General features: G+C 42.1%; 1 protein-coding gene across 4 annotated transcripts; it reads right to left on the bottom strand.

The window, feature by feature from the left end:
* Positions 1-8314: 8314 nt before the first annotated feature.
* ZBTB14 (zinc finger and BTB domain containing 14) lies at positions 8315-12796 on the bottom strand. 4 transcript variants are annotated; one of them, XM_030446306.1, is made up of 3 exons: positions 12534-12796; positions 10127-10209; positions 8315-9666 (listed from the first exon to the last, which is right to left on the bottom strand). In XM_030446306.1, the coding sequence occupies exons 2-3, from the start codon at positions 10127-10129 to the stop codon at positions 8323-8325; spliced, it is 1347 nt and encodes a 448-aa protein (XP_030302166.1). In that variant the 5' UTR covers positions 10130-10209; positions 12534-12796; the 3' UTR covers positions 8315-8322. The 4 variants fall into 4 exon arrangements, with proteins under 4 accessions (XP_030302166.1, XP_030302169.1, XP_030302167.1 ...); XM_030446309.1 differs by lacking the exon at positions 12534-12796 and adding an exon at positions 12332-12390; XM_030446307.1 differs by lacking the exon at positions 12534-12796 and adding an exon at positions 11582-11667.
* Between the last annotated feature and the right edge of the window lie 637 nt (positions 12797-13433).

The following is a 13433-nucleotide window of genomic DNA, read 5'->3' as shown; positions in this document are numbered from 1 at the left end:
TCATAGAATCAGCATGGTTGGAAAGGACCTTCAAGATCATTAAGTCCAACCATCAGTCCTACACCACCTTAACCACTAAATCATCTCCCAAAGCACCTCATTTACCTGGTTCTTTAATACACCCAGGGACGGTAAATAAATCTTCATGCATGATGACAAAACTACTAGCTAGTGAGCTAAGGAGAAGAAAACTCATCTTTAAAATATATTGAGACATTTCCAAACTTGCAAGAAAATACTATCTCATTTAAGTCCCCAGTAAATTCACATATAATATTTTGATAAATGTAACCAACCTAAATATTACATGCTTAATTAAAGACAAAGAAAACAAAGATATCTGTAAATATCAAAATAATCATTTTTACATGCTACTGAACAGCTTAGACTGCTCAAGAACTAAGAATGGATCACTATGCTTGATTATACCAATATAAAACGTAAACAGTAAATACAGAATGTAGTTTCCTATGTTGTCCTATAGAGGATAGGAATTCCATCATGCATGGCTAAAAACTAAAAAATTTGGCCAAATAAGGAAAACATATGGACCTTTAAGTTTGAAAACATAACTTTGCGATAAAAGGAAGGATTTAAAATAGTAGAGTATCAAAACTCTAAATTAGGTTATCAAGATTCCAAGAGCCAATTGATCTAATTGAGAAGTATCTATAATAAGACACCCCTACTCTAGCAGAATTTATCACATCCATCAAATCTGGGCGACCCTTTGACTACATTTAATCCATTCGTGAAACAACGGGATATCTACAAAAAAGTCCTAAGACTGGATAGAAGAAAAGTTCTTTACCGAAGTGGAAAATTAAACCTATGTTTCATATTGAAAACATTTGCTAACTCTTCTAAAATGATTAATTACTAACATTAGTTAAAACATTTCTAACATACGTCTATTTATGACAGTAGTCATGACATTTTCAAGAGTTTCTGATGCATTTCAGTTTGTTTTTTGGTTTTTTTTTTTTGCAGACTGAAGGGAAAACACCAGTGTACACAAACTTGCTAGCCACTCACTTTGAAAACTGTAGGTTTTGTTACTATGTGTATAGCTGCAGGTAACTGGTAGTCCATCTAACTCATCTGAAACACAAAAGCAAGGGTATAGCTGCTCCTTCTTAGTTGCCTAGTAGACAATTGAAATATTTTCTCTTATTTGATTTAAGATCAAGAATTTCAGAAATAAAATCAGAATAGATTTCTTTTTAAATATCAAGTCCGTTCAATAAAAGCATTCAATGAAACCTTATTGCTTTTCAGGGCTATGGTGTTTCATGTACAGTGCTAAAAAAATTAAAGATCAAAAGCTTAAAAAGTTTGTCTCAAAATTCTAGTTCGAGCTCTATTGTGCCCTTCAAGAATAAGAATATAGTGGCCATGATTTTCACAGATCTTACTGGAAAATCTGAATGAACTAGTAAAATATTACTGGTCAAAATAATAATAATAAAAAACCCAACAGTAATAGCTGTTATAAGACATCTTGTAAAAAGAATATATTAAAATGTATCTTCAGATGGGGAAAAAAAACCCTGTTAAAAGGAACACAGAGAAATCAGAGAAATAGCAGAGAATAGAGTTCATTGTCTAGGAAGAACTTGCCATTGAAAAAAAGGCAATACTCAACAAAGAATTCTTTCCTCATCTTCAGTTACAGAACCAAAGAACTACATTTAGAAGTCCTTAATTTCAAGTATCAAGTGGTAATGTCTGATACCTAGGGTTTATATATTCAGGCCTTTGAATGGAGTTGTATTTATAACTAGTAGGGAAAAAAAATCTATCATAACTTCAAGTTTAACACAGAAGCTTTAAGTAGAAAGACAGAAGAAAAAAATCTTAACATTAAACCAATCTACCTGACATCAAATAATGAAATACAGAATCTACCCCTATGCTTTGGATTAATATTATTTGCAATTACTAAAAAGATTGTTTAATGATTAGACAGTAAGTCATCTAAAGTAGACCTAAGAAATTCTGTAGTGTGAAGGTGCCGAGACACTGGAACAGGTTGCCCAGGGAAGTTGTTGCTGTGCCCTCCCTTGAAGAGTTCAAGGCCAGGTTGGATGGGCTTTTGAGCAACCTGGTCTGGTGGGAGGTGCCCCTGCCCATGCAGGGGGTTTGGAACTTTAATGTTCCTTCCAACCCAAACCATTCAATGATTCTATGAAGTTAAGGTTGTCTACTTTTAACATTAGCCAATACTGCAAAAATACCATTTTGCATCTTTTGGGGGTTAACAGTTTTGTCCTTCAGTGAATTAAACACCTATTCTGTTCTATAACTATTGTCATCTCCTTAACCTGAGCAATTTGTCACTATTCAACATTTCATAGGATTGTTGGAAAACAGGCAAACAGGCTCAGACTAATTTAAATAATAAAAAACTTCAACCTGTGAATTCTGTTCTCTTGAAAAAGCATAAATGAAGTGCTTGCATCTTTCTTCAAAATTCCTCTCATTCAAAATGCCACCAGTGGTTGTTGGAAAGGTGTTATGTCTGGTTCTTTCTGTTGCCTGGTTGCTTCTCACAAACACTTTTCAACTGGTGCTGTGTTTCAGCACACTATTTAATGTGATGCCAAAGTTGGGCAAGTCCTCGTCCATTTGTTCTCCTACTTCTACCTATGTACTCCTGTCACTTATCTTGGATCAAATCTAATAAATTGGTTTGACAAGGTAGGTCAATCTAAAACTAACCCAATGAAGCACTGAATTGCTTTTTTATAGAAACTCACTCAGCTGGCTTATCCTAAAGTCACAAAAGCCATTAAATCTGAGGCACATAAGATGGAAGAATCAGGTGCAAAAGGTAGCAGCAAGAGAGGAAAGAAGAGAATAGGATTACCCCTTTTAGCAACAATTTGCAGTTTTACTATAGCAGGAAAAATAGAAAGCTGCTGTCTCAGGAGGTAGCTCCACAATAGGCAAAAGTCAATCTAAAGCAGGGCTGCTCTTCCACTGACCCTAGCACTGACACACTGACTGTGCAGCTACGAAGGAGGGTAAAGAAAAAAAGATGTCCCAAAGTAGTTATTAGTTTTCAGGTCCTTTGGCTCGCTCAGAAGTGGAGGCATTGCATGAATGCTACTGCAGGCAAAAGAAAAACAATAAACTGCAGCAACCATAACGCTGGTATTCTTAAAATCACCATGGATCTGATTCCTTGACCTCATTTAGCTTCTCCCTTAACTTGCAAAGAGGGAAAACTCTCACAATTTAGCTGTGTCTTGGCCACAAAGCCTATTGCCTTGGTGCATTACTTCTCATTTTATTACCACCTAGGATAGACAAATAAGTTTGAGCTAAAGAGTGCTAAGCCTGTTCCTGTGTTCTAAGAACACTGAGAATAGATCTTTGGGTGAAAGGCAGCAGCCACAAGCTTGTTAACAAAATAGCACATACTATACAAACTTTAGGGGGGTGACTATAAGACAGAGTGAACTTTCACTCATTTCACTACAGATGGAATGAGAAGGTCCTGCTCCTTCCTCTTCCATGTTTATCCTCATGCTTGCTCCTCTTTCATCACTTACCTTGCATTGACACAGAAGTCCATCACACACCTTTAGGAGCAGGAAAGGAGTGGAGAAGTTGTAAGGCTCACCCTTTCGGCAGAACTAAGATTTACCATACAAAGACTACTTCTCTTTTATAAGACTGTACTGTCAAAAAGGAAGCTTTATAGCAGAGAAGATTTTTTTTTAAATGTTAAAGTTTTAAAATAAAGAGAAACTTGCCATTGTAAACTACCTTTCCATAAAGAAGAAGCCACTTCCTATTTACTTTACATCTTTGCAAAGCAATGAGATCAAATCCTATCGTCATATGAGAAAATATTCATTAATGTCCTAGGCAGGTCTCATGAAAACTTCAATTAATTTTTAACAGAAAATGAGGAAATTTTAATGATTCTGTTTGGGATATGAAGAAGACAGTCCCCTTAGTATAGGGTTAAATGCTGCTTAGGTATAGGCAGTCAGTATAACTAGAGGTTTCTAGTGTAACAGAGCTGGATGAACAGATACTTCATGGCTTCCATATTCAGGAAAACAAAATCTGTAACCAATTCTAAATACTGGGTATCAAGGCAATGAAAAAATAATAAATTACCATTTGAGGCTACGGACACAAGCAAGTGAAAACATTCTTGAACATAAGGTACTATGAATACACCAATATGAAATTGCCTGTAATTTGTATTAATTTAAAGTAAGAGTATTTTTGTCTTCTAAAATACTCTAAAGATTGAGCTTCCCTGCATCTAAGCTGCTTACATATGTAGACTATTCATATGTAAAAAATAGGCCATTGGGGGTCAGAAAATTACTAATGTAAGCACTGTAGGGGTTTGGGATTCTTTGCCTTTTTTTGTAACAGAATGAGCTTGTATCAGAAAATACATGTTTCTAAAATAGTGTATCTTGGAAGGAATCTGGGATGCATGTATCCAGAAACTCTGCTTTGGCCATGCTTTTTGATATCAATATACTGAATAAATAAGACGTGCTACAACTTTATTTATATGGCCTATGTGTTTTGGAAGTTTATCTATAAAAAAATTAAATGGTTAGCCACAGATTATTAAAAAAAAACCCACAAAACAATAAAACTAAAAAAGTCTATTTCCATTTTAAAGAGCTCTAATGCTGTTCATATTAGAACTGCTGAAGTTCAGGAAGTTTCAGAATTCTATAAATATCTCAAGGAACAGAACCTACAAATAAAAAATAATAAAAAAAGAAATATAAAGGAACAGTGGAGATAGTTACATTGAAAAATGTATCAATATTGTATAAATCACTATTTTTAGCTATTCTATTATTTCAGATTTCTTGTATAACATTTAAAAATCATTCCTGAGAAGAGTTGTCTCAACTCTTATTATACTTATTTAACAAAACCTATTCATGGAAATCCTCCATCTGTTCTGAAATGAATAAGGATGTTATAATTGTATTAGATTTATACGGAGACAAATGACAGTCTAACTCCTGTAATAGAATTTTAAATGAAGCATGCACATTTCTGGCTGATTGGGCATACTATTGTGATCTACAGACTGCTTGAAAAAGATGAAAATTCCTGAGATATACCTTCACCTTTTAGCTAGAATTACCCTAGTCTGTACTGATCTGTAAATGTTTACATTCAGAAAAATTGTATGTCATTAGCAGTAGATGCACTTTGTTTCTAAAATGCTTTGTCTCTTCTGCAAGACAGACAGGTGTCTAAATTGATAAAGACTTAAGAACAGCTATCTATCCCTAAATACATACTCTACGCTTAGGGTAGACTTTCTGATACAGTCTGGTATTTTAGTCCATGTCTCATCCAATTGTATAAATTTAAATGTCCTTACTCAAGGGAAACACGTATAGCATCTCTACATCAGAAAACTGTGGCCCAATCTTTGAAAGAACTCCAGTTTCAGTACCTAAATGACCACATTTTGAAGAGTATTTAATATTCTGCAGCTTATGTGAAATAGAAGCTGAAGTTCTCAAAATCTTGCTACTTTAGTCAGCATTTTCTTTCACACAGCCACTTTTAAAATCCTGATCTCCAGGCCTAAGCCTTTTTCTAAGACCAATCTGTCCCAGCTGTAGGTTCCAAAGAGGTACTAAGGTGACACAGCCCTTAGAGCTGGTAACTCTTACAGCTGTAAGCTTAAACTGTAGCAGACTTCACTCTGGTGTAAAGCACAATGTTACCAGACCTTCTGTTGTGTCTTTTAATGCAATCTGCTTTTCTGTAAGAATGTCAAATTCACAGCCTTGTGCTCCAATGTCAGAAGGCAATTCTCCTTAACAGTAAGCCTTGAGCTCTGTTGTTCTGTTCAAGCATGTGCTGTCCCATTAGGCTCCATTTTCATTTATTACTTTCCAAAAAAAACCCAACTAAACAAAAACCAAAGAGACTCCTCTTGAGAGGTTATTTAGCTTATCCCTCAGCTTCAAGGCAGAGTTCACTATATTTAAACCATTCCTAACAGATGTTTGTCTAACCCTTTCTCAAATGTCACTACTGAAGACTGCAGTGCCTCCCCAGGGATTCTGCTCTGGTAATTGATTATTTAACCCTTTAAAAGTATTCCTCGATGTAGATGTTCACTGCTGATTGTTCACTCACTTTTTCACAATGTAGATGTTTTTCCTTAATGTAGATGTTCACTGCTGTAATGTAACCTCACTATTTCTTGCACCCTTCATAGGAAACCACGAGAAAATTTACTTTCTTCATCTTTTACAATTTTTAACTCTAATCACCACTGATCTGTTTTGAACAGTTATCAACCCCAATGGTATCACCTAAGAGAAAGTGAACACAATCTTAGATAAGAAAACATAGCAAGACTAATGTATTTAGAAAAAAAAGTAGATCCCATTTTGGACCTACTATCTTTATATCTATGATCATATACAGTAAAACATTTTAACAATGGTCATTTATCATGTTCCTCAAGAGAACCAATAAAATGCAATGAATACACATCCTCTGATGTTGCACAGATACAAAATGTATAGTTTGTTTACAAACTAATATTACTGTAATGTAAAATGAAGCAACATTTTAAAAAAATATATTGGTAAAAGCCCAAAGTTTACATTTTCTAAAATATTAAGTTCATGTTTTATTTACAGACCAGCTTTCAAACAATTACTGGCTTTTTAAGATAATTGCTTAACCTGATGAGTACATGAATAAAATGAAGCTGTAAAAAAACCTCAACCAAATGAAAAAACAATAATCAAAGTTCCATATAACAGTTCAAAAAATGCTATTTTCAATTTCTATTTAGAAAAGCAAGATGTGATCTACCACACAGTAACTTACCAGAAATGGGTCTAACACTTCCATATGCTATTGATATCGCAAGTGACCAATGTTATCCAACCACGTGCCCAGAACTGCATTATTTTTCCCATTCCAACTTCAAATGAAGTTTTGACAAAAGTTGCAGTATTTACAAATTTGAAACAAAGGCTCTATATCCCTTTGGATTACGTTACCACTTTTACTGTGTCTTCTGTTGTTGACTACACATAGTAGACTGCAATCCAAAGATCGCTTTTTTTTGTTGACTGTAAGTTAACAGTTAAACCATCAGCATCTACACCAGCTTGTCTGAAAAAAAAAACAGGCAACTCTAAGTAACAGATTATTAGTGAACATTGATTCTGGATCAGTTATGACTGAAATAACTCACTGAGGTCCCCCTCTCACTGAGAGTTGGAGTGACAGGAGGTGGAAGTTCAAAAAATTGAACAGCAACTCTTAGCCAGTGTGAGCATCCAGGACACAAGCCCCAGCCTGAACCCGTGGCTGTGCCCTGCAGCAGTGGAGCTCTGGCAGTGACACCCTGTCACTACCCAGTGCAGCTTATTCCCCCCTTGTCTTAACTGTGCTAGGGTGAATGAACTGAAAGCTGAATAATAAAAGCTAGAGCCTCAAGGTGTATTAACCTTAACTAACTTCTATTGGGTCTGAATAAGGAAAATATCTCCCTTTCCACACCCTTTTTCCTTTGGGGCTCAGTCCCATCTCCAGGGGCCCATGTAAAAGCGAACGTAGAAACAAATGAAGCAGACTCTTTTCCCCACAGAAGGGAGTGGTGAGTGCCATGACCCTTCTGCTTTGTCAGCCAAGATCACTGTGAATACTGCAGGTTTGTTTCAGAAAAGCAACTGTTTCATTAAACTTGCCACCTCGGTTAAAGTAAGAGGATATCTGAGGAAATGGAATAAGAAGCAATTTCATTTTGATCACCATCTCCCCTTACTCTGCTGTACCAACCTCTAGCACCATTAGGTGAGAAAAGGAAGCATTCAAAAGCTTGCAATGTCTGTTTCTCAAAAACTGTAGGTACAGCACTTTCAAAATTATGAAAAAAACAGTATTTCTTTCCATGGTTAGTTTCTGAGATCTCGGTATTTTTAAACATTACTCACTGATTTCACTGTCTGCATCGTATGCAGCATTCCATACTGGATGAAACAAAGCATCAGCCAGTGATGATCCCTGTTTTATAGAGAACTTGATCGAATTCTCAAATCAAATCAGGTATTAGTGCATTATATTACTGATGAAAAAAAACCTATTCCATACTCTAAGAATATCCATCTCTGAAGTATTTCAAAATACCTAACCAAGCAATGCTATGCGTTGCTATGTAGCATTCAAACCCTCTAAAAATATGTTTTCTTGAAAAGATAATTCTCAGTCTAAATGTACACCAACAATAAATTCTGTTAAATTTAATTTCTTATATTATTTCCGATAAAGTTCCTGCTTTAGTTTTTAACTACAAGCTATAGTTTCTAGCTGCTGCTCTGCTTCAGCAGCCATGGCTGCTGCCTGTAACTGTTCTGTTTCACTCTGGATGGAATTGGCTGTAGTAACTTGTTTTCTTTCACTGTGCATATTGTTCTCATGCCTTTTTAGATCAGATGCTTTAGCAAATGCTTTAGTGCAGGAACTGCAGACAAAAGGTTTCTCTCCTCGATGTCTTCTTTCATGGTCTTTAAGGTGGGACTTGTGCTTGAAAGCTTTATCACACATATGGCATGCAAATGGCCTCTCATTACTGTGAACTCTTTCATGCTTTTTTAGGTCTGGTGCACGAATAAAAGACTTTCCACATACCTCACAACTGTAAGGCTTGTAACCTGTGTGTATTTTCAGGTGTTCTTTCAAATGAGCTTGCGTGGTAAAGCCCTTTGTACACATTTCACAAACAAATGGTCTATCAGCAGTGTGCAGCTTTTCATGTTTTCTCAGTCGTGCTTCATCAGAAAAGGTCTTACCACAAGCCTGACATACAATGTGTTCCCTGTGACCGTAAAGCAAGTACTCAAACTTCATATCCCCAGCTGCTGTTGTCCAGCCTGGCGTCTGTTCATCTTTCACTTCACTTATGCCATCGTTAAAAGTCAAAGCCTGAGGGGTCTGAGATCCTAAGTCTTTTGATTCAGTTGCTTCCATAGGCTCTACTTCTTGGCCATAGCAATTTACTTTTCGAACTTCTTCGCTTCCCAGCTCTTTCAGAATCGCCTCTTGCACTCTCAGGGTGGTGGTAGGTGATTTTCCATCTTCCTGACTTGGGGGAGTTCCTTCCACAGTCACATCTGATGGACTATCATCGTGATCTCCAATTTCTTCCACCTCATCATCTTGGGTATCATTAGGCTCCCCCATGGGACGGTTGATTTTCAGACAGTACTTGCTCTTGGACTGCGTGCTTTCTTCAGGACTAGACACATCACGTTTTTGAGAGCAGAGTTTATCCAGAAATCGAATACCAAGAATCTGGCCTGAAGACATCATCAAATTTACATCCTCTTTCTTAACAGAAATCTTTGCAGTATACATGTAATTGAGAACTTCCTCAAAAATATCAGAACGAAGAAAATCTATTTCTATTACTGATGAACTATCAACTTCCAGTTTTTTGAAAAGCTTTTTGAAGTAAGTACTGCAGGCAGCAAGAACACACCTATGTGCTCTGAATTTAACATCTTCAACCACGATAGCTATGTCACAAAATTCTCCTTCCAGGCGCTGTTCATTTAATGTTTTCAGAAACACGGTTTTGTGATCGTCGTCATTATATTTAATGGTTTCAGACATACTGATGAAAAACTCCTGTAAAATAATAAGGGAAAGCTTTGTAATTTTTATTAGGTAGTCTAAGTTATAAAATCCTAAGAGCCAGTGTCATGTACACACTAAAAGAATTGCCAAATACCATTCTTTGCTTAATACAACCTGAAAAAGCCTTTCAGATTATAAAATCATTACTCTAAGACTTCTTAAAATTATGAATACCTAAGGTTCTTTTCCTAGGTTAATCACTTCACACAAAACAGAACAGTTTACAAAGGATTTTTTTTTGTAGCAGGATATTAATTTATTCAAATATTTATTGATTCAGTCATCCAAAATTGGAAACATTCTCTGCCGCTGTTCCCAGTAAATGTACAATCCAACTGAAGTAGAAGACATTCTTATATCTAAAGGAAACATTAATACTTAAAAAATGTATAAGAAACACTCTGAATGTGCCAGCATAACAAAATGTGAAATATCAAATATAAGTTCTTACCATGAACAATGCAGGAAATTTTCTACACAAATGATTATTAAAGATGTGATAGGAGATTTACACCACCTTACGCCACCTTCAGCCTGAAAGACAGGAAGATAACATTTTTAAAATCATAACATGTATTCCAAAAATGGGTTAAAATTAGTGTGTTAAAACAGCCTTTTCCATTATTTAAAAAGATAAAAATGCATTGGTAAAGGCCCAGTTACTTAGACCGATTCTACAGGTGTCTGCATAAATTGATCTGATAGTGCTATTGTCCTAAACCACGTGCTTACTTTTCTCTGGCTCCTCATTTCTCTGACTCCACTTTCCTGCTACTTATTCTACACTAGATCTAAAAATTTAAAAAAAAAAAAAAGAATTCTACAGGAATAAACAGAGTTAACCCAGTCATCATCAGAAAGGCAATTAGTCCTCTGTGACATCAGTGAGCTGAGCAAGCCTAGCAGAGGGGCTGCCAAGCAAACCAATCATCTCAAAGAATAATGGACTGGGGTGTTGGATGCATGCACAACCAGGACCATGGGAAGAGACACTGAGGATACCAGATGTTAAGAAAAAAAATGAAAATGGAGACACCTGAACAGCAGAAGTTCAATATTAAACGCTTAATTTTAAATAGCCAGTCCCAGCCTCCCACAGGCATCTAGTTGTGACAGAAAGTGCAGATGCAACAGAGGAAAATTTAATATTTGGTTCAGGAGCATTGCTTCATCACCTGGCATGCAGCTACTGGGAAGTCCTTTCCTTAATATTAATTTATCCTTTACCATATGTGAAGCAGAAGCAGCTGACAGGTATGCAACTTGCACTCTGGGTGTTTAACATGGTATGCAAACACTTGGCTCCCTGCTTTTGCAGGCCTGGCATCTCAGCATATAGCACCACGAAGTGAAAAAAAACTGGAGGAAAGCCAAAATTCTTTTCAGTGCCCTACATAATCAGACGTTGAGAAAGCCAGATAGGAAGTGCATAAATATTTGAAACGCACAAAAAAGAAAACCAACCCAAGAAACACTGTATTTTTCTGGGCTGTCTGGGTCTGCGGCCCCAGGATGAAGTATAAACTCAGCCCCTGAAGACAGCAGGATTAACAGCTGTTTACACAGGATCAGTTTAGAGTTCTTTGCAAGCTGGGGAAAACACTAGTTTCTTTTTAAGAGATCAGTAAAACATCAGTGCTATTAGCTTAGAAGCAATCCCATCCTGATTTGTTAAACAACACGCAGTGTTGCTAGAATTCTGATGAGATTTACCAAGCGAGAAAACCAATTCTAGGAGAAGCAGTTGGCGGAAAACAGTGTTGCTGAGCACACGGGGGTAATGCAACTGGTGAAGAAACAGTTACCACTCCGCAAGTGGTGGGCACTTGGCCAGAGCACCCCTAGCACTGAGCACAGCAGGGCAAAACCCCGTTACCGACAGGTAACTCTATTCCTGCACACGCACACTTTGCCGTTACCACCACAGCAACGTGTGGGACACGTCTGGGGTTGCAACCGTTCTCCTGCCGCCGCCCGGGAGGAGCTCGGTGCCTCGCCAAGGTTGCTCTCCGGGCTCCGCAGACTCGCCAGCGCGGCTCCGGATGCGTGCCCGTGACCGCGGAGGCAGCCAGGCGCACGCCTGCTCCATGCACCCGCCGGCGAGGACGCGGCGCAGGCGGGTTCCCGGCGGGGCCCGGCCCAACCCAACCCCGTCGTTCCGCCGCGGGCCGCTCGCCGCCGCCACGGGAACCCGCGGCTTCCTGCGCGGCCCTGCGGCAGGGAGACACCGCCCGCGCTCCCGGACCGTCGTCGGGGGCGCCCGTGAGCAGCAGGCGACCTCGCCGCGCCGCGCCTCTCCGGAGCGAGCCCGGAGTTCACCCCGCTCGCCTCACGGGGCCGCGCCGGAGACGGCGCCCCCCCTCTCGCCCCCGCCTCAAGGGTCGTCGTGCGGCTCCCGCCCCTTCGGTGGCGGCGGGGGACGAGACGCCGCCAGGTTCCCGCCGCCAGGCCGCGCGCCCCTTTGTTGCGGCGGCCGCATCTGCCGCGCGGGGACCCGCACGCCCCAGCGTGCGCGTCAGTCGCCGGAGGTGGCGGCGGCGGTGTCCTCCTCCTCCTCCCCCCTCGCCCCCGCCCCAGCCGCGCGCGAGGGAGGCAGGCGCGCGACGGCCGCGAGGTGCTGAGGGCGGGGGGCGCGCCCGCGGCGCCTCCATCTCACCCAGTGCCAGCTGCCTGAGTTATAACGGCTGCGGCGGGGGGCGGGGAGGGCGAGGGGGGAAAGAGAGAGAAGGACGGAGGGGGGCGCGCACGAGAGCGCGCACGGGAGCGCGCAGCGCAACAGCGGCCCTGGCGTTGGGCGGCGGAGGCGGAGGAGGGGGGGATGGGGGGAGGGGAGGAAGGGGGAGAGGGCTCGCGCTTACCTGCCGCCCGCCCGCGCGCGCGCCCGCCCGCGGAACCGCACTTCCCAAGGAGCGCGGGCGCCCGCCGCTGCCACCGCTGCCGCGCGGGAGGGGGCCGGGAAGTGGGGGGGGGAGGAAGGGAAAGGGAGAATTTGGGAAAAGGGGAATTTGGGAAAGGGGATTTTGGGGAGGGGGGGGGCTCGGGGAGAGGGGAGGGGGGGGCGGGGGGGTCCTGCGCGCGTCTCTCCGGCCGTCACCGCCGCCTCCTGCACGAGCACTCAGTGCGCGCGCGCGCGCGCCGGGGGCGGGGGGTACGTGCATGCGCGGTGCGAGCAGGGCGCGCCCGTGCCGGGGAGCGTGGAGGAGGCGGAGGACGTGGGGAGGGGAGCCGGAGGGGAGTGAAGGAGGGGGAGCGCGCCGGCTCCATCTCCATTTTCGGGGGACACGCCCGGACGGCGGCGGCCGCAGCGCCGGAGAGGGTAGCGGCGATGGGGCGGGCACACCAGTAGCAGCAGCTCCCGCCGTGCCGCGGGCACTCGCCCCGCCGCGGCTGCGCCCGCGATCCCGATGGCGCCGGCACCCCTGCCCCCGCTTGGCGGCGCACGGCGGCGAGCTCAGCGCGGGCTCGGCCCCGAGGCGGGGGGCGGGAGGGGGCGGGGATGAGCGCGGCCGCGAGAGAAGGGCGCCAGCCGGCCGTGGAGCGGCGCCGGGCAGGACGAGGCCGCGCGGCGGGCAGGACCCCACTGACGGTTGCGAAGGCACCGAGAGGCGGCAGCGGTCTCAGGCGGCGCCTCTCCGGGAGGAGGGTTCGGGCCCCGAACCGGTTTCTCAGGGCCCCGCGGCCCAGCCCGGTGGGCGGAGCGGATCGGGGCGGGGGGTTAATTTAGGCGGGATTTTTAAAAAGCGGTTATCCGAGCAGTG

The sequence above is a fragment of the Calypte anna genome, chromosome 2 (genome assembly GCF_003957555.1).
Source record: "Calypte anna isolate BGI_N300 chromosome 2, bCalAnn1_v1.p, whole genome shotgun sequence".
Classification (NCBI taxonomy): Eukaryota; Metazoa; Chordata; class Aves; order Apodiformes; family Trochilidae; genus Calypte; species Calypte anna.
This window is presented reverse-complemented; position numbering and strand designations above follow the sequence as displayed.